Below are 24,708 nucleotides of genomic sequence, written 5' to 3'. Positions count from 1 at the left end.
AAAGTTAAAAGATCTGAGATAGCCAGCCAGTGTAGTGAGTGCACGCTGCTACCTTAGCGGCTTAGCGCTTGTGTGGTGAGTGAGAGTGGCGCTTAATGTTCCTTACATTACAGGCCTGCTGAACCACATGGAGCACATGCGCATGGACCCCAAGCATCAGTTCGCCGCGCAATACGTTCTCTCACGGGCCGCTGCTGAGCGACGGGAGAGGGAGAGCATCCTGGGCCTGGCGCAGGTGGGGCTCCAGGGCGGCGGCAATCACATGGGCATGGGCATGGGTATGGGGATGGGCATGGGTATGGGAATGGGCATGGGCATGCCACACCAAATGCAGCACCATGCCCAGCACCAAACGGCGCCCATGTCCATGGCGGCGTCCCCGTCTACTCAAAGTGACGCCTCCTCTAGGATCTCCACGCCCGCTGAGAAGCTGGAGGGAGGCATAGGAAGGATGCCCTCCCCGACAGACGCCCTCCGCTCCATCACCAGCCACCACGACGTGATGAACCAAATGCGCCCGCAGCCCAGCGACAACATGAGAGCCATGATCAGCCAGAGCCAGGCCGAGCTGGTCAAGTCCACCCTTACCTCTCAGGCGGAGACCATCAGGAACGCGATGGCCTCCCAGGCCGAGGCCATCCGCAGCCTGTCCAATCCTCACGGCCAGCCAGTCCCCCCGCAGCCCAATCAACAGCCGTCTCCGCAACAGCAGCAGCAGCAGCAACAGCAACAGCAGCAACAGCAGCAGCAACAACAGCAACAACAACAACAACAACAACAACAGCAGCAGAACGCCCACCAAGCCCCGGAGCCCATGGGGTCCCCTCAGCCTGACATGCGGGATATGCGTGACCCCAGGATGGGCGTGGGCGGCGGCATGGAGTCTGCTCTGAGGAGCGCCCAGGCGGAGGCAGCGCTGAGACTGGTGAGTCACGAGGGCCGCCCCTCACCGCAACACCAAGGTGACCTGACTGACTCTATCCGTCTACAAGAAATGCGTATGGAACAAGCATTGCGGCTACACGGTGACCCTCGCGCCCTGGCATCCTCCTTGCCCGGCCCCCTGGGATTCCCCCTCGCCCCTCCTCAACACCAGCCGCAGCAACAGAGCGCCTGAAGTTACCCAAGCCTGCCCCCTGTCTGGGAGCAACAACCGCCGCCACTCGCCCGTGCTAGTCCTCCGGTGAACGTGTTATGACTTTGTGTGTGTGTGTGTCACAACGCCTCGGTTCCACCTTTGTTCTGTTGTGTTGTCGTATTTTTAACTGTGATAAAATGAAACGGTTTCCCACAGGAACCGCATATTATTTAAATGGTCACTTCTCTGTGTTAGTTCCTTGAGTTGTTGCTGTTACGGTGTGGCCGAACGTGGAGGCCTTGGCGGCGCGGGAGGAGCAGGGCCTCTGGCTTCCTGCCCGGCCCGCCCTGCCCAGTGCCTCCGCCGTGGCCGTCACGTCCCAGGCGTCCTAAGGCACGCCCTCCCGACAGTTCCTCACAGTTACTTTAAGTGCAATTTTAGGGACCAGCGGTCTGTGACACTATACCTACAGAGAGGCTGAGCTGCGTGGCCCCGCGAGTGGCATCCGGGCGGCATCCCAGGCTGGGACAGGGGGGTGCCACACACCCGCCCTGGACTCAGTGAGGCAGGCGTTACTGTATACCATAAGTTCGTATAGCTTCCAAGGCTTGATTTAATTGCAGTCATAGTGTACTTGCAATAATGAAAAAAAAGTATCTTTATATATTGTGTCGCATAATACTGCACCGTGATGGGTACTTGTTAAGCTTCGCACAGCCCAAGATAGAACACTAAACATTAAAGGTCCTACTGCAAGCATACAATCAAACAAGATCCCGCGAAAAGATAAAAGTGAACCTGTGGTGTGGTGCTAAGGGTGTGCGGGCGAGACTTTGCTATGACGCAACCACCGGCGGCAGCGAACCTTTGATAGCGCGCCGCGATGCTGGGCGACCCGCTGCCCCTCCGCCCACCACGACCTCTGGCGTCCACCTACTGCGACGGGGGCGACAGCATATGCTCTGAACTCCTTAAACCTTATGATGAACCACGTTAGGCGAGAGAGACGTCCACTATCCCTCCACCTCAAGACGCCTGCTGGACCCCACTCGCTCTCACCTCAGCCGAATGTGTTTTGTCATTACCTCTTGCTCACGCCACGCAGGTCCTACGTCGAGTGCTATTGTGGGGCGTCGCGCACCTCCACTGATAAAGGTTTTAATTGCTCACTTTCGGAGGATGAAATTAACAAATCTCAAACCTCGGAAAGTAAGTCTGATGAAGCTTCAGAGTTAAGTAAGTATCTTGCTTATGATGAAAAATTGAAATACAAAGACTAAGAATACCATCATTGTTGAAAATATGTATATTTACTTTATTTCAATGGGGGCATTGAACCCAGAGCGTGTGTAATTATTTAAAGGGACAGATATGTTTATACAGTTCCACATTTTAAGTGTCTAATTTTTCTGATTATGGTTCATCTGCGCAATATTGTAATAAGTGTACATTTTCCCAGTCAAGTAGCTTTGAAGGCAGTGTGAATTGAAGCTCTCTCTCCTCTCTCCCCATCAAGATATTTCCTTGACTATCCCCACATTAGATTTAGAGGACATAGACTAGCTAGAATCATGATTGTTGTACTCATATAGCCCTACTTAACAGAGGTGTACAGATTCAATAGTAAGATTTTTTTATAGATCGAAAGGAGACTTGCTTTTCTTCGGAATTCTGGCCTTCAAAGCTTCCTGAGCCCACCTAGTGACTGTTAACTGTTCCTGCGATCAGAGTTTACCGTTGATACTGCTGCTGTTCCCTCACCAATAGTCCTAGACACAGTTAATGACTTTAACTGCTGCTACTACTACTACTACTACTACTACTACTTCTGTTTTTATTATCATCACTACTACTTCTACTACTACTGTCATTTCCACTGCTACTACTATTACTTTCTACTGACTGCTACTGCTCCTGCTTACTAATAACTACTACTACTACTACTACTACTACTTCCATTTCTACTTTTTTAACTACTACTACTACTACTACTACTACTACTACCATTTCTACTTTTTTTCGCTACTACTACTACTACTACTACTACTACTACTACTACTACTACTACTACTACTACCACTACTTCTACTATTACTACTACTACTACTACTACTACCACCTTTACTGCTACTATTATAACTAGTACTACTTTTACTACAAACTATTATTTTCACTAATACTACTAATACTACTACTAATATAACCTTATCCTCAACCTCCACCACTTGCACTATCACCACCACTGCCACCCACCACCACTACTATTACCACCACAACTACCACCACCACCACCACAACTCCTACCACTACCTTCACAACCACCACTACCTCCCCTACCACTAAACAACGACAACAACAACAAACATTGCTAGTATCACGTACTACTGCTGCTACTACTACTACTACTACTACTACTACTACTACTACTACTACTACTACCATTACCACTAGTGAAATTTGTCATCAGTTACATAGGCACATAAATTATTTCTTTACTATGTCCTGGTTATAAATGCTACGTAGAAAACAAGAACATTGTGTCATTTTATTAGTATATTTTGTTACAGCAATATTTGATATTCATATTACGATGCGTTTACGATTTAACTCGATAAAAATTTGTTATACGTCTCCCCTCTCTCTCTCTCTCTCTCTCTCTCTCTCTCTCTCTCTCTCTCTCTCTCTCTCTCTCTCTCTCTCTCTCTCTCTCTCTCTCTCTCTCTCTACAATACCATAGTCTGTAGAGCAATAGTACAGTCACAACCTTGATCTATCCATACAATCTTCAACGTAATTCTTTTGTTGTTTGTTTTCGTAATCAAACTCTGCAAAGATAAGAGTTTCCCTGTATTTTTTATCTTTTTTTGCTGCCTTTCGATGTTCACCCAACGCCTCCCCACCACCACCACCACCAACCACCACCACCACCACTACTACTATACTACTACTACTACTACTATTATCATTACTACTATTTACACCAGCGCCAAGCTTCTCTATCCTCTTCCACAATTCTCGTATCTTCTGATTTCAGTTTCACATTCTTTAGTGTTTTTTTATTCTTGTTGTTATCATTTATTCCTCCTCCTCCTCCTCCTCCTCCTCCCCCTCCCCCTCCCCCTCCCCTGCCTCCTCCTCCTCCTCCTCCTCCTCCTCCTCCTCCTCCTCCTCCTCCTCCTCCTCCTCCTCCTCCTCCTTCTCCCCTCCCTAACTTCACCCTTAATCACCTGTAACGCCTTTATCCCAATTCGTTGTTGTGCAAAATCTTCAAGCAGTTATTTATTTATTTTTTTTCTTTAAGATTGTTTTGATTTCATTTACGACTAATTTCCGAGTGATTTTTTAATGGTATCGAATTTTATTATTATTATTATTATTATTATTATTATTATTATTATTATTATTATTATTATTATTATTATTATTATCTTTATTATTATTTAGTTTTCGTGTTTGTTGACATCCTTATTGGAATTTTTTATATATATATATATATACGTATATAGTCGTCCATTATTTTCCGTACTGTCTTGTCTGTTACAGTTTATGTTGTACTGCTGTGAGGATTCTCTCCCCCGCCCCATTTCTCCTCAGTAAGCACGAAACATCATTGTTTTTACGTAGCAATCTGTTGAACATTTCCGCAATCCGGGCCAGCCATCCCTTCACTTCTCCCTCTCCTCCCCACGACCTCCTTGCCCTCACTGATACAACGGTTTTATCAACAAAGTAATATCAATGCATAAAAGGCAAAGGTAAACCTCCTGCAGTCCCTTTAAACCCGAGACCCAAGAAAATAGCAGTTCAATCATTCATTACTCTGATACGTTCTCAAAGCCATTCAGTTTGTTATTCTCATTTTGTAGTTCGTTGATTTTTTTTTTTTTTTTCCGGTGCGTGTTGAATCCGAATCTTTTGTTTCGATCCCACTTGATTCAACATTTTTTTTTTTTTAGCTCATATTGAGGCAAAACGTACGTAAGTAGAGGAGTCGCCGATGTCAGCGAGCACACATTACGTAGACATGCGCTCTCTCTCTCTCTCTCTCTCTCTCTCTCTCTCTCTCTCTCTCTCTCTCTCTCTCTCTCTCTCTCTCTCTCTCTCTCTCTCTCTCTCTCTCTCTCTCTCTCTCTCTCACCATAAATACACAGACACATAAACATACACACACACACTAGGAAGGATGACCAACACGTATTAAGATAGGCAGCCGGTGACATTTTCTTGCTTCTTTACATTTTTTCTTGCCTTGTATATTTCCTTCAGCCACCACCACCACCACCACCGCCACCGCCGCACACAACAAGCATTAACACTATCCATCGGTATCTAACCCCCTTTCTTCAACTACCATTATATTCAGACACCATTAACTCCACTCTTGCTATCCTACTCTAAATCTCATGACTTCAGCATCCACTACTACTACTACTACTACTACTACTACTACTACTACTACTACTACTACCACTACCACTACTACTACTACTATTCCTGCTGCTGCTGCTGCTATTACTATTGCTGCTGCTGCTACTGCTGCTACTGCCGCTGCTGCTACCATTACCCACCACCACTTCCTCTTCCTCCTCCTCTACCACCTCGCTCTTTCGCCACCGCCACCATCTCCTCCACCCTTGCCACCACCACCACCTCCACCTCTACCACCACCACTTTCACTACTGTCCGCCACCATCAAGCCTCATTCGAAGTTCCATAGTCTGCCGACATCTCCACCGGTATCAGGAATGTTAAACACAAAGGATAATACAAGTTCCTAGTAAATTTCCTAATTATTAACCTGTCGTTTGACCATGATAGAGTGCGTTATTTCCTTTAATTTTTTTTTTTTTTTTTTTTGTTCCAGAGGAATAGTTCTGAGATTAGCTTGCAACTATGGTCACTCTTAATCTAAATCGACTTTTCTTCATTGGTCTCATAAAGGAAATATAGATTTTTATACATATAAATTTTCCCTCGGGCCGTCCATAGGGACTGGGCGTCCAGGTTCCCAGATAAGTTTAGTTTTCTTACATCCGTGTCACGAGACCATCGATGGGCCTGGTCGCCCGGGGCAGGCAGTACTGGAGAACATCCGCAGATCGTGAGCTGTGCAGCTGCATCGCAACACTCGGCGGAGCCGCGTAGCCAGACCCTCGTGTACTCAGTGCCACCCCCAGTGTCCTCTTGCGTATAAACGGGAGTTCGTATGGACGGCTGCTCGGCCCGTCTGCCCCACTAGGGCTGCCGAGGAATTTATTCGCCAGTGTCCCTTCCCCGACTCTGAAGCCTGTCAAATTTTTTTTTCTTTTTTTTATCTGTCAGTGCACCAGTGCCCATGGAATTTGATTATAACTGATTTCGAGTAATTTTGACTGTCTGTCCCAAGTTCCTCCGTGTGCCAGTCAGTATCCGTGAACACCGTCTCCGCCATTCACACTGCCCGGCTCTCGCCAACGACCTTCCTGCTGGCTCCCGTCCTGCCCCTTGCGCTCGGGAACCTTGTCTTTCCTTTCTTCCTTCACCGTCACTCCGCCACGAGCGAAAACCATAACCCTTATCCCTCTCATCATCATCATTACAAGTGGGGCGCCCCAGCTTACCCCGGTGACCTGGCACGCCCCAACCTTCCTCGGACAATTCTTAATCCCAACACCCTTACCTTCCCCTGCGGTTTCTCTTCCCATCTCTCTCCTTCTCACGCCCCGGCTCTGCCCTCTGATAATGAAGTGAGGAGATCGGCTCGCACGGACGAGACACCTCGCTAAGTATGTGAGCATAATAGTGACGGCCAGGGTGGCGTTTGTAGCGGTGTGGCCCTCTGACCCGTGCCTCCTCCAGCCCCCGGGTCGCGGCCCCAGCTGCGGGTCACAGGGCGGACGGGGCGGCCTCAGGGGATTCGACGTTGTTGCGCCTCCTATGGGCGGGCGCACACCGTTTGCCTTGCTCATATACCTCACGCCGCCGCCACCGCAGCTGGCTCTCCCCTGGGGCCGTGCCCACACCAGTCTTCCACACCGGTACTCTAGATCCCGCACCACGCCCCCACGGACTGCTGGACTGGAAGCTGGCGTGCCCGCTAGTTCAACCAGTAATTACAATGGTGTCCAAAACGACCAGATACGAGTTTCTTGTACATTTTAAAAATGGTGTCTAAAAGACATAATAAATGCACACGTCCCAGCCATCTTCTTTGTACTAATGTATGAATTATCAATAAGTAGTGTTCGATAGACTGTTGTTGTCATGTTGTCGTCTTTATAAATTATTAAGGGTCGGGTACTACGTTAGTACTGCTGCAGTGTCAGACTATGTACAACCTGCGGGACGCTCACCCCCGCAGCCCACCTCGGAGGGAGGACCAACCCCCACCTCATTTTCTATGGCCCTGCTGCACTTCTCCCTCCCTCAGTGTGATTCAGTGTGGCCTTCGTCGCGCGTTACGGTGGCGGTGGCTGCTGAAAGACTCTGAGTTCTGCCAGGTGTGTGCCGCGTGTCAGGGGCCAGGCCGCGCGTGGTCACCCTCTCTGTGCATGTTCTCCCTGCTGAGGCTTCAATGGTTTTGTTCCGTTTCTTGTCCTACTATGTAGTTAACAAATGTTCATGTGTTAGATGTAGTGTGGGGAAATTAAATACATACATAAAAATATTGTCAAACTCTGAACCAAGGCGGTGTTCACTCATGGTAAATTCGTGAAGCTGGTTTGAGGATAACTTGGTTCAAGGGTGAAGCTCTGCCGTGTCAGTTTAGGCAAGCTGGGACGACCGGCGTGTCGTGCGCAGCTCCGCCTTTTCTTGCGCGCCTGCGCCGAGGGGTACCTGCAACTTGCGACACCCTTGCATAAAATTATTATAATTATTGTGGTAATTTTGTTGAGAAGAGCGATCTTAATTATCTGCTTTGGACTATAATTTGTCATATATGTATACATACAAGATATATATATATATATATATATATATATATATATATATATATATATATATATATATATATATATATATATATATATATATATATATATATATATATATATATAAATCATAAAGCAAAAGTGGTAACTGTGAGATCCAGGATGGAAATGGGTTGGTTGAATCACATGTCTAAGAGAATTAAAGGTGGATTGCATCACGAGGGATTTATTTTTATACTAAAATTGTTTGTTGTAACCTTCCATAATTGAAAGTAATCATGATATTGTACTTGCAAGTGTGAGTACGCTGCAAGGCATCAGCACAAATCATCATCAGAAGGCCCATAAAACTTGTTGCCAACAGTCGCCCATTGGTCCGTGTCCGGCCAACCTTGCCTTGCATACGAGGACTGGCACATCACTTTAATTTGGAACTATGTGACGTGACGCATCGAGGCGCTACTAGCGTCCGTCACGGTGTTGGTGGCCGGTGGGTGAGGCGGCGGCCGTGACGAGGAAGTCACCAGTGTGAGCAGCACCACCACCACGCAACACGCCGCCGCTCCCGTCGTGGAAAAGCCGATGTCCAATAGCAAATTACAAGAACGCCCTTCTTAACTTAGAAATTATCATTATTATTTTTATTATAATGATGTTGATAATGTACTTTTTATGTACTTTGCCAAGCTTCCCTAAACGGCGCTCTCTTTACCTATGTCCGTGGTACTGAATGTGTAGGTACTGCAGTAACAATAAACACTTGTCAAACAGGACGCCCGCTTTCATTTACCGTGTTCCTTTAAAAATACATTACAACCAAGTGTAAATGTCTCCTATTTTAAATTGGAAGACTCTTTATTTATTTACTTTTAATTTCATTTTTTTTTATTTATTTATTTTTATTGATTTAGTTTTTTCCTTTATTTACTTATTAATTTATTTATATTTTCTTTATTATTTGTTATTTTTTATGTATTTTTATAGTATTTTTTCTTTTCTTTTATTTATATATTGTTTTTTATTATTTATTTATTTATTTTATTTATTTATATTTTTTATTGTTTATTTTTTTATTTATTTACTTATTTTTATTTATTTATTTATTTATTTTTATTTATTTAACTTAAATATTTATTTATCTTTTATTTGCTTTATTTATTTTTTTTTTTTTTTTTTTTTTTTTTCGCAACTGAAAACTTTTCTGTGAGCCTTAGACGTTCGGCATGGTATATTTTGTGCAGCTTAGTCGGTCCCAGCCTGTGGTGGCGCTGGCAGATCCTCAGTGACACCTTGACCGTCCCCGGATCTCCCGAATGCAGTTGCCTTCTAAAACAAAATTGATAAGAAACATGTAAGTTCTCCTCGACCACTCAGCGATGGCTACAAAAATGGCTGGTTTCCTGTAGAACTCAAGCGGGTCCCCCAAACAAGTCCGAGCGCTAAACACTGAACCACTACTTGCTCAATACTTCCTCTCAGCCCATGGTAAGATATTGACGTGTTGCTGAGCGGACGAGTCAACAGCCACGCTTCATGGTATGGAGGTTACTTAAGAACATAAGAAATAAGGGAAGCTGCAAGAATCCGTCAGGCCTACACGTGGCAGTCCCTGCATGAAATATGCCTACCTATTTCCACTTATCATCCCCATCCATATATCTATCTAATCTTCTCTTAAAGCTCCCTAATGACTCGGTACTAACAACTTGATTACTGAGTCCTTTCCATTCATCTACCACTTTATATGAGAACCAATTCCTTCCTATCTCTTTTTTAAACCTAAATTTTTCAAGCTTGGACCCGTTATTTCTTGTTTTATCCTGGTTACTGATCATAAGAATTTTGCTTATTTGTAAGTAAAGGATGGATTGCAGGTATGATGATGTGAATAAGTGATTGATTTATTAAGTAAACAATGCATCAAGTATGATTGTGAATATCTGATTATTAAGCAAAGGATGGATTGCAGGGATGATGTTGTGATTAAATGGTTGTTTGCCTAAAGCACTGCAGCAACGGGGCCACGTTAGTGATGTAGGTTATAACACACTGCTCCAGTGACACAAAGCATGTGTAAATCAAGGGAATGACACGTCTCGGGTGTAGAAATACGTGTCACATTGAGTCATCTGATGGCAATAAACACCTTGAACAACACCAATTAGTACATTACATATTCAATAATAATTACATATGTGCTGATAATTTATACCAAGGCTCAGTAAAGGTGCAGAAGTATTTACTGCACCATACATTCAATTCTGACTCTTTACTTACTGAACACCAGGGAAGGATTCGGAAGACGTATCACATCGCTTCATGAAACACTACCAGGCTTGCTCGCTCCAGTTAGTCTTCACATCTCCAGATAACACGCGTATATCTTACTTCATCATAACGTTCAATGATATGTTATAGAAGAGGAAACATATTTAATATTATTTAGTTAGTTAATATTAGCAAGAAAGCGGTGAGGATGACGGGTCGTGGTGTGCGCTTGCCAAGTTTCATATGTTGGTACTTGGTATTGCTGCTGTAGTTGGTAAGCTTGGGAAAGTTTTCTAGAGGCTTGCCTGCCACCCGGCGTACAGAGATGTTCCATAATCCAACTGCATCCTCGTGCCTGGTGGTGTTAGAAGAGCTGGGAACGGAGATCTACTACCGTGAGGTAGAGGCCCGTCACTCAGCTAAGCAGGAGGTCGTGGAGCAGCATAGAAGTAGGTTAATACTTTCAATAATATAATTAAGCAAACCTGAGAGGGAGAGGTGTGTGTGTGTGTGTGTGTGTGTGTTCGCCGCTATTGTTAATGTTGCATGTACTGTAGTTCATATCATAGATGCGTCATGCAGTAATGAAGCAGATTTTTTGTTCATTATTTTTTTGTCGTCTGACAGGTGGTGTGTATAGTATAGTATGAATTAGGTCATGGTGGTGGTAGTGGGTGAGTACCGAGGCGCTGGTGAGCAGTGGGGTGGTGCCAGGTGGCGGCTGTACCTGCTGTTCCCTCGCTAGTTCAGCGACTTGGGGTTGAAAACAGCATTAAAGAGCCGCATCTTGCCTCCTTGGCGCGGTATCACATGCAGGTGTAAAGTCTCCCTGAATGAAGCGCTGCCTCGAGTGTGGGGGAAAGGGTTACAAGTTTGTATTAACAGTTTTAGTCGGCAGTGTGGCCGCTGCCGCTCCGCTCAAATTAATTGTGAACAACACCCACTTTTATTTTTATTCAATTTTGACATTCGACGGGCGAGATTTGCATTTTAACAGTGAGATATTGAGTAATTCCGGTGTCAAAATGAAACGCCTGCTTGTTCACTTACGAAGTTGTAACAAAAAAACAGTTGTTAAAAAATAAATATATTGACAAATCAACGGAAAGAGAACGTAATAGTCCCCCAGACCACAGCGAGTAATCACTACCCTATCCCTTGTATTGAATCTGTTCCACGAATAAAAGAAAACTGCAATAAGTGGGAAAATGCTGCTATCGTGATTCACCAGCCATTCGTTACTTTCCTGCTAGTATGAGAATTTACAGGATCAGAAATAAGAACCTATAATGTTAGGTTTTGTTAGACACGAGTCATTATACTCGAGTTATGTATATAAGATTAGAAAACGAATAACCGTCTTTACTCAGATGCGTCTTTTCCCAGAAGCTACGTTAAAACTCGTGCAATTTAATTCGTTTCCTAGACTCAGTCATACTCAAGGCACCAGTGTTAAGAGGTCAGGAGAATGGTTAAGGAAAAAAATGTAATTGATGCGCAAGTTAAAATCGTAGTGGTCATGGCTGTAGTGGTGATAGTGGTGATAGTGACAAGGATGGTTGTGTTGGTGATGGTGGTGACGTGGCGATGATGTGGACAAGAACACACACACACACACACACACACACACAACAATATCAACCAGCCAGGCAGCTTCTTTTTACCTCTGGGGGGCGAGACGCAGCCGAGCGAGATATAAAGCGAACAACAACAGTCAACTATTCAGCCCACCCACGAGTATTACCGAGCCAAAGTTTTGCCTGCGTCGGGGCCTCGCTCCCTCCCGCCCCGGGCCATCTGTCTTGGGGAGCACACAGAACTTCGTCTTCCACCTCAAGGGGTCCAGCCGTTCTTCTGGGTGAGGGTTTCCGCCTGATAGAGCCCAGCAATTGTTTCTACCATTGTTTGTTGCATGACCAGTTTTGTGTGTGTGTGTGTGTGTGTGTGTGTGTGAGAGTTTGAAGTAAGCCTTGCACCCGGCAGCACGAAATACACAACGCCTTCCATTAAGATCTCAAGCCAGGTATGTTGTAGCAAGCTGAGAAAGACTAAAATTTTTCTCTTCGTAGGAAAAAATACATGGCCACAAAAAGTATTGTATTTGTTGTGTGCGCGTGCAAGAAAAATCACAAGGAACGCGGAATATTTTCGTAGCCGCCAGTGTTAACATCGAAGAGTCTTGTAGCCGAGAGCATGACTAAGGCACCTGTGGGCGGCCCAATTAATTTAATATCAAAACCTAAACCGCTAGTGTCACCATTTGGAAAAGTTTGATTCTTCGCTATTTCAAGCAGTGAAAGTAAACGAATCTTTTACTAGTACTAACAAGTAGCAGCAGCAGCATCAAAGCGAGTAGTAGTAGTAGTAGTAGTAGTGCTGGTGGTGGTGGTAGTAGTAGGAGCAGTAGTAGTAGCACTGGTGATATTATTATTATTATTATTATTATTATTATTATTATTATTATTATTATTATTATTATTATCATCATCATCAGCATTATTATCATCGTCCACTTAAGAATCATATCAACAGATTAGAGTGAACGCAGTAGAGGCATAAACAAGTTTTCATTTGACGCACGTCGCCATTCTGCAATTCAACACAAGTGTTGTGATTCAAAAGTTAGTCCACCGCCTGTGCCTGGTGTGAGTGGCAAGGCAGGGCAGTGTATGGCAGGGCTTCAGAAAGTGAAGGGAGAGTGTACGAGTACCACAGTTGTCTGCCAAACACACTAGGGCCGCAGATGCAGATCCAAGAGAAATAGTTGTATAACACTACTTTTATGCTGATACTTTTGTGACAGTCATTTATTATTATTATTATTATTAATATATATATATATATATATATATATATATATATATATATATATATATATATATATATATATATATATATATATATATATATATATATATATATATATATATATATATATATATATATATATATATATATATATATATATATATATATATATATATAATCTCAAAATGCGTAGTAGCAGTAACTAGTGTTCAAGTTTGATGCGAGTCGCTTCACCATCATGACAGCGTGGAAAGATGTACTGATTGATTTACCTTGTGAGTCTTGGCATTTGTACGATCTATTTCCTTTTAAGTTTTATACAAAAAAGTGGGCCTGGCCTGAACCTGGCTGAAACACGCGCGCTCTGCTGAAAAAGTAAAGAGGTGTCGCTCGCCTCCAGTAGGTGGCCTTGTTCCACCCACCGCACACTGATGGCTTTTTTTTCATATTTTTTATTTACGATTCACACTTTCCTGATAAAAGCATACCCTCTGGCAACGCTGTACACGGCCTGCGTGGCGGCATGGCGTGGGGTTGTGTTGTGGCGTGGCGGTGTGTCGGCGTGGCTGGTGTGGCGTGGCAGCCAGAATGCCGCGGCCGCCCTCACCAGGCCTGTCCGTCTGGGAGGCTGTGGCGGCGGGGCGATATTAGCAAGGCTTTTTTCCATGTCCTGCCAACGTCCGTTATTAGATTTTCATAAACTGGAAAATATTTCGGACTCTAAATTTGAACCTTCCCAAACGCCACCGCCCTTTGTTATTGGCTGTGATGGGGAAAAAAATTCGTGTTACGTTTGGAATGACATTTCGGCCCCGAGCTTGTCGCTGTCAACGCCCCTGACTTTTGCTGTTTTCCAGAAAGTGTTTTTTTATGGTTTTGTGGCGTCCTGGAGGCTCCGGCACCCTCACTGCCAGCGCTGGGCTCGTGGTCGAGTGAAGAAAGAAAGTGGTGGTGGTGGTGATGACGGTAATAATAATCATGAAAATGCTGATATGAATAAAACTGAAATCAATTATAAGTAATAAGTTATCATTTTAGTAGTAGTAGTACTAGTAGTAACAGAAATACTTGTAGTAGCAATAGTGGTATAGTAGCATCACGATCACTACTACCACCATCACCATGCATCATAACTAATAACAAAAATAATTTTCTAATCTAGTGGACACTACCCACTACCACCGCTGAGTACTCCTTGCAGAGTGTGTAGAGTGCATAATGCGTCCTGCGTTAAACTGGATGGGACTGGACTCGATGGAAATCTACTATCGATGGTGGGGTGATAGGGAATGAGGGAGTGAGGGCGTCCTGAAGGCTGAGTAGTGATGTTGGAGTGAAGGGTGAGAGGGGAACAGGGAGTGAGTTTACTGTTGATGCTGGGGTGACGGGTGAGGGGGAATGAGAGTCCTGAAGGCTGAGTGGTGATGCTAGGGAGACGAGGGAGAGGTGGGCAGGGAATGAGGACGTCCTGAAGGCTGAATGGTGAGGCAGAGATGACGGGTGAGAGGTGTGAGGGAAGTGAGCGTTTACTGTTGATGCTAAGATGACGGGTGAGAGAGGGAGTGAGGGTGTCCCGAAGGCTGAGGGTGATGGGTAAGAGCTTAAGCTAGATTGACGGGTGACAGTTATGCGAGTTATGTCTGGTATGATGTGATGAGTGAGAGGGGAGAGGGATGAGACTAGTGTAAAAAATTCCCACATCCTTCTTTCACGTGTCCTTTAATATCAGAAAGCGACTCTTCCTTTCAAGACATAACTCCAGTCTCTCCACGAAGCACCACAAACATATTTTACACGGGTACATATAAGTATCCAATGCTATATGATAAGATACTAATATATTACGTGATGCACTTTTTTAAAAGTTACCCATAAATATCCAGCCATGTTCATTTTCTACAAGTCATGTAAGCAAGAAAAGCAGATTTTAGGGGATACTATATCATTTATTACACACTAAAGTCACCATGACATTTATTTGTTGCACTGTAAAGATTACTTGTGTGTTGTGCGTGTAAATGGTGGTATTTTAGCAGGATATGTTATTACAGGTACTTGAGTTAATGGCAATGGTGTATGTTATAATGTGTGTTTTTTTCAGACTACTGTTACAGTGAAACTTCCACCCTTCCATCCCCCTGAGGCAGCGCACCACGTGGGGCGCAGGAGGCAACGGGAGGCCCCTGCCAGGACGCAACGCGCTACCAGCGCAGTCGACAGTGGGACACCGACGGTGGGGACACCGACAGCGGGGGACACCGACGACTACGACGAAGGAGACACTGACGGCGCAGGGTGTGAAGGGAAGCGCGGAGGCGGGAACGGCAGGTGACAGCGGGACACTGACGGAGACGCAGGCGGCGCTCCTTCATTGAATCCTGGAAGAACGAAAGTGGAATAGAATAGAAATCGCCGTACTGGAACTGAAAACAGTTTCCTAAATTCCAACTTCCTTATTTAATAATCTGAGCTCCAAGCTTCTTTCTCTTGACATCCAGCATACCTCTCACTATGGCCTTGGGGATTTTACCCTTAAGTCATACTCTTCTATCACAAAGCATGTCTAACGCTTTCCTCCAGCTTCCTAGCCACACTGAATTCAATGATTTGTTTGTTTGTTCATTCCACCAGCTGTATCTAGTTGACCAAAGATACTTAAATTCATACACCCTTTTGATGTAAACTCCTCCTAAACTAACTGTCATATTATATTGTCATTATATTGTCTTCATCCTTCTTATCTACATTCCTCTGCTTCCCACTCTTCTCAAGTCTCCTTTCCTCTTCTTTACTCTTGGCAACAAATACTGTCATTTGTGTTGAAAAAGCACCAAGGCAGTTTCTCACATCCTTGGTTATGACATGTTACTTAATATAGAATCTTGGTGTAGTGCTATTATAACTTGGAAACTCTCTGTAGAATATGTGCTTCTAATTTTAGTTATTTCCATAAGTTTACTTGATCACTGACATTTTTTGGCATTTTCTTCTCCCTAAGGCATCTCCATCCCTCCTCATATGGCTTTTCCAGGTCTTTCTATGAAGGCCATATGCAACTTTCCTGCTTCCCCCTATACTTTTTTTTTTATAACATTCTATCAATACTGAAGCCCTTCATGAACCCTGACTGCTGCCTTCCAATGAGAAATTACAATAACCTTCCATCTAAAATTCTCAAATATTCTCCATGTGTGTAACATAAGTTTGATCACACTAATTTTAACAATTCTGCACATCCTTTCTCTCTCGATTTCCTGGATACTGTTTCCTAATCAAAGCTTCTGCAGCACATCACTCCCCTCCTCATCCAGTGCCTTCCAAAACTCTATAGGTCATCTGCCCCTGTAGCTTTGCCATTCATCATCATTTTCAGAGCTGCTTTAAACTTTTCCCCTTCTTATACCAGTAACAGCTCAGTAATTTAGATGTTTGTCCCTTTTTAAAAATTCTCATTTAATAAGTACTCATAATATTCTTTCCATCTCATAATTATGCCACTTTCTTATACAGTTAAAAACTTCAGTGTTTATATATAGGCTTTAAACATAGAAATAGTAGTAGTTATGGTACATATAAATAATATTGTATGCATGTTATCTTGCAGAACTTCCAAAATGTTGTTCACAGGTGTAGCTGAACCTGTAACATGGACAGATACAAATGCAGACAGTCCAGTAAGCTTACTCTGATGTTCCATGCTACTCCATCCACAAATGTAACAACTAATTCTCTCCTCCATCCACAAATGTAACAACTAATTCTCTCCTTAAGCTAGGAAATTATCATGATTTAAAATCCTTTTTAGTTTAACATCAATAACCAAGTTAGTCTTTTTTTGAATCTGCATAAACTCATGTTAAGCTTTTATTGAGGATTTGGTTTTTGAAATTATAATTTAATGTAAAGTACATTATTTAAAAAATACATAATAATGATGGTTACTAGTTTTTTCTTAGGATTGTATGATTGTTATAAACCATGTCTATTATAAGATACACAAGTGCTTTTTATTTGAGGATGTCTCCAAGAGGGTGGCTCCAAGAGACATTTGTCTTTCATGTAATGTGTTCTGCTGTACATACTGTCTTCTGTGATTTTACAGGTGTGTGGAGCATGGAGGATGATGGTGGCAAGATTTACTACTATACATACAAGAAAAGACAAGGGACAAAACCGCAGGGTCTCAGGTCAGCTGACAGTCATTACATGCACCAGGTTCAGAGTAAGTCAATGTGAAGATGGTTTTCAGCCAATATACCATACTGCAGGAGAGGATGTTCCATTTGATGCATGTTTATTATAGCTTATGAGAGGAAGGGAGGAACGATGATTGATGCCGAGTTACACAGAAGGCAGCTCGTGACATTTTGTCTTCCATATTGGAATATGGGTGAATATGAAATGCCATGGAGTGACAGGTGCACAAGGCTGAATTTACACCAAATTAAGTTTCCTTCATTCATTAGAATCATTTGGTTGTCCTCCAACGCAGCTGCACGCATATAATATAATATAATATAATATATATATATATATATATATATATATATATATATGTTTGGAAACTTACTGCAGTATGGTTGTTACATAAATTGGTTATATACCCTTGATTTTCTGACAATTAGCTTTAAGAAACGCATGACAGGAATAGAGAGTCCCAAATACACGAATGAAGGGGGTGTGGCCTCTTGTTGTGCGGCAGTGGTGGAGCAACTCTGCTATGGGTCAGTCTTGTGCCAGATGTGCTGTGTGCATCTGACTGACTCTTGCATGCTGTGTGGTGCTGAGGATTGGTCCTCTCTCCCTGGAGGCAGCAACACAGAGGTATGAGAGAATGCTGCTTGTGAATTTGTGTAGATGCATCCTTTCTGCCATCCCCATTTAAGGAGGGCCATCAGCCTAGTAAACAAATTTACCCGTTATTATTGCCATACACACACACAATCTACATGCAAAGCCATGACCAACATTATGGGTGAAAATTTTGAGATAGGAAGGGTGTGTCCTGCAAGAGGATCCCCTTGTCCCCATAATTGTTTAAAAAACATCACATTGGACTAGAGTCCCTGTCCACCCTCTGGCAGACACAGGGTCACGTCTAGCTGGTGAGAACCTTGACTATGTCGCCTGTGCTGATGATGTGGCCCCTAACGGCCTCCACCACTGTCCAAAGATTTGTTTGGAAGGGCTCCATCTGCCTAAAGACGCGCCTAACGCTGTCCTCTATGCTAGCTCTCATTCCAATCCTCAAGCATGGCATGCATGAGAGACTGGCTGCATCTGTGGAAGACAGGGTGGCCAAAATCAGCAAAGAGTACTTGCAAAATGCTAGCACAAGTTCTCTAGCATGATGCAAGCTGAAGCTGCATACCTCCACCACATCCAGCCAGCTTTACACCTCTGCCAATGGGAGAGGGCTGCAAGAAGCAGCCTCATCTCCCCCAATGCATGAGTAGGTGCAGGACAGCACTCTCCTGATGCCTGGCCACTCCTATGTCAATGCCATTAAGACGCACACAGTTGGGCTTATCTTAGTTAGCACTCAACTTTGGTCGTCCAGGGGCAGACCATCGGCCCCGGTGCTTTGCAACCTTGGATGTGGTGGATGCCTGGAGTCTCTAAGGCACATCTTACAGGTGTGTCCTGTTCTTACTCCCAAGCGTGCATAGCCTGGCATGTGTTGGCCCTGCTAACAAAGCTCCTCATCAAAAGGGAGCTGCATGCTGTGCGGGAGCCAACCATCCGTACCATGGCCAGGGCAAGGAAACGAGACATTGTCGTCTGAGACGACCAGAGGAGCATGGTGCTAGATGTTCAGGTAGTGGCCAACTCATCAGCCAGTGACTGCTTGGCTCATGCTCATGCTCTAAAGGCGTCTTATTATAACAACGAGGACATGTGCACTTGGGTTAGAGAATGCTCCAGTCTTGTTTTCACAGTTTTGTTTAATGTCCTATTAAGTGTGTCAATAATACACTCAGACTGATGATGTCCTATTAAGTGTGTCAGTCAATCAATACACACACAGACTGTGTGCTCACAGTTTATTTGGTGACTGGCTCTGTCAATCAATACACACACACAGACTGTGCTCACAGTTTTTTTTGGTGACTGGCTCTAAGTGACCTTAATGTTTATCTAATTTAATCTCTAAATTATCTTGCTGCACCTCAACCAATAAAGGCATTTTGAGTTCTTGTAAACTTAGTAAATCAGGTGGAGATGGCTAGTAAGTACATCATTATAATCACATTCACCCTGATGGCTAGTACATCATTATAATCATCACAAGCATTCCTTTGTACCTTAGCTTCTGGTTCCACAGAAGAGAGAGAGAGAAAGGACAAATCTTTACCACCTCACAGTTCAAGCTTTAGTGAGCAGCAGGGTTGGTTTAGCAGGGCTGCAGCACAGCAGACCCACCCCATATTTTCATTGTATCCGATGAGAGAACCTGTTAAAGTTGCTCAAGGAGTGTTTCCATTCCTGCATTTAAACATTCTCCATATATCCTCCCTGTTCCAGGAAAATGTTGCCTTCGTAAAATAATGCTGTCTCTCCATCCTGTCTCAGTTCCCAAGTTTTGTGTACAAACAAATCTAGTTTGCAGTCTCATGAAGTTTTTTTTACATACATTCTCAGTGTTATTACATATTTTTGGCCAACATAACCAGCTCAGTTTTTTTTTACCACTAGGATATGAATGTAATGTAAGTGTAACTGGAAGCCAGCTTATGTGCCAGGTGGGGCACAATGGGAGATGCAAGACACACATGACTGGAATACTGAGAAGGATGTATGTGATCCTCTTGAGATTGCAAGGAAGATACAAAAACTGGGAGTTGGGACAGGATGGAAAGAGTACGAGTATAAGGAATGTACTAAATAAAAGCACTATGCTCTTGGACTAGGACAGCTTGGACCAGGAGGATAAAGTAAGACAGCCTCAGTAAAGTAACACACAATCAGGTGGATGCAAGTCTTCCAGAGTATAGTGGTGGTGGTGTTAAGAGGCTTATTTTCCAGGACACATTAATTTGCTGTCCCACCACAGGGGGGAAGAGATCTTCTATATTCACTAGCACACAACACTACTCCCCTCTACAAGTGTCACCCCTAATCCTTCCTCTCTTTTCCCTATATTCTCTCATCCATTTCTACTACATTTCTACCACATCATCCAGCCTTTTTCACTACATGCTCGATTCTCCGGAGCTACAGTCCTCTCACATACATCAAACAGCAGCTGGTGTGTCAAGTAAGAAGGATAATAAGCTGTGCATCCAGTCTCCTTCCTCATAGCTTCACACAGATTGGTAGCCCCTGTGCCAAATGATCTGCTTCCAACAGGAGAAGAGCCAGCCACCCCACACCAGCCACCCCACACTGACTGCCCCAGGAGTGATGCTTTTAAGTTGGAGTTTAAGTTTAAGTTTTAAAGTTTAAGCTTCCATTATTTCTTATGTTCTTATATCAAATTATTACATTCAGTAATAAAATCCCATGAGCAACAATGGCCAGAACTGACAGATCTGCATCCAAGCATGACTATGGAATCTCTGCTTCTGCAACTTCAAATCTGCTGTTGTATGTAGTAGATAGAGGCTGTATGAAAGTCTGAAAAACTGGACTGTAGGAGTAAATACTTATGAAAAAAATTATTGGAAAAAACAATTATGTCAATTACTGTTCCTAAGAATGATTTTACTGGCTGGTTTTTGGGCTTTACAGGGAAAGAATGTGAAAACCTTTTATATAATAATGGGATTTTATTCACTGAGACTCTTTTGAAGAAGTTAGAATGAAATCTAAAATCTCTGGTGTAGCATGTTGTTCCCAAGTTCTTCACAAGTAAAAGTGAATTTTGGCAGCATCCACAAATTTCCACACACTATTAGCCAAGTAACGAAAGGATCCTGCAATCTATCATTACAAAATATTTCAAAGAATACTGATGAAATAGGCATGTAGAAAAGAAATATGCAAACCAAATGGGCTTGGCAAGTGTTCACAGTGTAGTGGAGGTAAGATCCTTGTGACAGAGGCTGTGGTCTTGGCGAGATCTGGCCTTAGCAGTTTCACTCTCAGCAGGGATGTCAGACTTAAGACTGCTCTTCCATTTCCTGTAAGGCAAGTAAAGAACTGTACCAGCTGTGCTATACGTAAATTCCTGTGTTGTAACAATGATGCATGAGATTATCCCTTTCCACCAGGGATAAGTGTGATGTGTGTGTGTGTGTGTGTGTGTGTATGAGTGTGTTGTGCTTTGTCCAAGCCACTCCATGTGGGGGTTGCTGGCCTGATACATAGATACAAGCAAAGAACTTTAAAATAAGACATTTCATAGTTATTAAAATAAGACATTTCATAGTTATTTTTGATAAGTTTAATATATAATGACATTAAGATTTTTATACACCAGTGACATTAAGATTTGTCATAATGCTAAATAGCAGGGAAGGGAGTGAGTGGCTGTGAGGACAGAAGAGCAGTGGGTATTATATACTGCACACAATACCCACCAGTAAGCAGATCACACAGGTGTTCTGAAAGGGTTATTACATGGACTACCAAACAATAAACATTATGTGAGCACAAGCACATGCTTTAGTCACACATGCCTGTAGGAGTCATGTACACAGAGACGGACATTGAGATGAAAAATAAAGCCAACTCATCTAACTAATCAATCCAAGTGCAAACAATCATCTGACTTCAATTAAAATAAACCCATGCTGATGTTGTGATACCAATTAAGCCCATGTCACCCTCATCTGAAGTGTTTGTGTACGTGTACCACCATGACGGATTCACAGAAGCCTGTTAAAGCATCAGCAGGTTAAGCCATCACTACCTGGCCAATATATCCTCTGAGGAAGTGCTTACAAGTTCTGAAATATCAAACCCACAAGTGTCCAGTTAGCAAGGTGAGACTGTGTGATTTGGCCAGGTGCAGAGGAAAGATAGAGTACATAGGTAAAAGGGTGCTGGAGATGGAACCTACCACGTAAAGGAAAAGGAAAACTAAATGAACTTATGAATGCAATGAAGGGAAAGGTGGGGGTGGATATGTTGTGAAATCTAATGAGCAAAATAGAGGAGCAGGAACAGATACCAAAAGAGTGGAGGGAGAGAGTATACAGTAACCATCTACAATAAGAGTGTGGCAATTACCATGGAATTAAACTACTATCACATGCAATGAAGACTGGGAAAGGATACCTAATGAAAGGCTAACCATCTACAATAAGAAAGATATATAGGAGTGTGGCAATTACCATGGAATTAAACTATTATCACATGCAATGAAGACTGGGAAAGGATACCTAATGAAAGGCTGAGATTGGAAGTGAAGGTATCCAGAGGTTTGGATTTATGCCTGGATGCTGAGCAATGAATGATATCCAGATTGAGACAAATAGCAGTAAATTATAGAGAAAACAAAGAACTCCATATGGTATTTATAGACTTAGAGAAGACCTATGATAGAACGCTGAGGCAAGAGCTGTGAGGAAGCTAGTCACTTGGTACTGCAGCAGATGGTACAAGCCTCAAGTCAAATCATCCTTAAGACGGACCAGCCTGAGTGCAAATATGTCTCAGGTCGTTTGGTACTCAAAACACTTGGTAACCAGGAAACCAAACCACTTGATCTCTTAAAAATGTCTCTAGACTCGTATGTCTGGGCAATAGGCTTTGTGAAAACAGCTTGTGGATCCACACACACACGCACACCAATATAACGTTTACCAACCCATCCACTACTTACTCAACCACATCCACTCAACCATCCCCCCAATTCACTTACTTATCCATCCATCCAACCACTGATTCCCATCGATCTATACATTCATCTACCATCCACTCATCCATCAACACACCCACTCATACATCCACCCATCCACACAACCATTCACGCTTTCATTTACCTACTCCCCTATTAACACCTACCCACAACCCATTCATACATCCATCCATCCATCCAGTCATCCACTCACTTGCCCTTCTATCCACATATGAATCCATCCTCCCATCTATTTATCCACACACCACTGCATCTATCCATCCACACCTCCCTCCATACACCCACCCACAGACTTATCCATCCTTATACTCACTCATCTATCCACCCAACCAAATATCCATCCACACACCAATTCACCCACCCATTCTTGAATCCAACCACTCACTCACCCTTCCACCTATCCATTCACTCATCCATCCACCCACATATCTATCCACAAAATAATTCATTCCATCCACCAACCAATCCAAAACATGACTTGCTGAGAGAAGATCGGGCGAGTTGGCGTTACACGGTAGCCGATTTCAAAGATACGGCACATAAGAAAGGGAAGGTAACGAACAAAATATTAACACACCTATGAAATGTGTACAAGCTGTAATGACACCCCGATGGTTAGGCTATCCAGATTGTATCCAGTAAATATTAATGGTTATCGTAACTAATAAACTATTCACGCTCCTTTAAAATGTCCATGGTTTGGTTTTATTCTTCACCATTTACTATACTCTAATTTCTCTCCGATAAATACTGAGATAGTTATCATAACTAGTAAAATATAGTGATAACATCACTGCTGCTAAAGGAAAGACTTACCTCCGTCAGCTGCAGTTCATCCACCGCCCTCCACGTCCCTCCACTGGTGCCGTGGCGGAACAAATAACAGACACGGGCCAGCTCCCAGCATTGGAACCAATGATTCGAACACTGGAACCCATCGCCTGAAACATTGAAGCAGCAGGTTTACTTGTTCCCTAAGGAGCTAACAAAAAATATTTAACTTGAAATTAATCTCTAAGTATTTACATTAAGGTCCTGAACAACTTTATAATGTGTCAAGAGTGAAGCTGTGCTGCGTCTAGAGATTTACTAATGATACTCTAAATGTTACTAGTACTGTTATTGATAATCTTGCACACCCCGTATTCTTGAAGGGTGGCGGTCAGTGGTTGACTGGTCACGTAGTCATGCCCTCCGAGGATGACGCTGTAAACTCTTCAGTCCTCGCTCACGTCTGCGGGTTATTATTCTGCCTCTAATAATATTCTAAATCGCCTTTATTGTCAGGCACGAGCACAAGCCGGCTTGGTTCGTCTTATAAATGTGTGTGTGTGTGTGTTAAATATATATATATATATATATATATATATATATATATATATATATATATATATATATATATATATATATATATATATATATATATATATATATATATATATAACACACACTTTCATTGAAAAAAACATATCAGGCACACTTGTTGTTCTTTGCATGTGGGAAGATGTCATAAGGACGTGCACGGTACAAAATCAAAGCATAATGAGGCAGTACATAAAGCATAATGAGGCACATGGCCACGCGGCATGAGCCTCGTCAGTAGTCGTCTATTGACATCAGTCAGTATATAGCAGTTACCTCGTCATAATTTGATATTAATAGAAATTATTGGACCTGTCTGGCGCGATATTTACCATAAGTATTGTACAAAATTTTAATGAGATAACTGCCATATAACTGACAAGATAATTTATAATTACAAAGATCGTGGAGTCCTTCCTGTCTGCCTAATCCTTACAGCACTGTTGCTGTTGCCTTTCAGTACGATAAGTAGTAAT

At 43.0% G+C, this 24,708-nt stretch overlaps 1 protein-coding gene and 1 long non-coding RNA gene across 7 annotated transcripts in view; one reads left to right on the top strand and one right to left on the bottom strand.

The window, feature by feature from the left end:
• LOC135105494 (zinc finger protein 384-like) overlaps positions 1–8,762 on the top strand; it is a 224,105-nt gene extending 215,343 nt beyond the window's left edge. For all 4 annotated transcript variants that reach the window (XM_064013629.1, XM_064013628.1, XM_064013630.1 and 1 more), the window contains exon 7: positions 114–8,762. In XM_064013629.1, the coding sequence (XP_063869699.1) occupies positions 114–1,117 (1,004 nt within the window). In that variant the 3' untranslated portion in view covers positions 1,118–8,762. The remainder of the gene's footprint in view (positions 1–113) is intronic.
• Positions 8,763–17,607: 8,845 nt separating this feature from the next.
• LOC135105493 (uncharacterized) overlaps positions 17,608–24,708 on the bottom strand; it is a 19,259-nt gene continuing 12,158 nt past the window's right edge. The window contains exons 2-5 of one of the 3 annotated variants that reach the window (XR_010270865.1): positions 23,988–24,104; positions 23,687–23,811; positions 21,054–21,188; positions 17,608–17,869 (exon numbers count right to left, since the gene is read on the bottom strand). This is a non-coding gene — a long non-coding RNA (uncharacterized LOC135105493). The remainder of the gene's footprint in view (positions 17,870–21,053; positions 21,189–23,686; positions 23,812–23,987; positions 24,105–24,708) is intronic. The other 2 variants (XR_010270864.1, XR_010270863.1) reach the window with 2 other exon arrangements.

This window comes from Scylla paramamosain, chromosome 12, assembly GCF_035594125.1.
Source record: "Scylla paramamosain isolate STU-SP2022 chromosome 12, ASM3559412v1, whole genome shotgun sequence".
NCBI lineage: Eukaryota > Metazoa > Arthropoda > Malacostraca > Decapoda > Portunidae > Scylla > Scylla paramamosain.
This window is presented reverse-complemented; position numbering and strand designations above follow the sequence as displayed.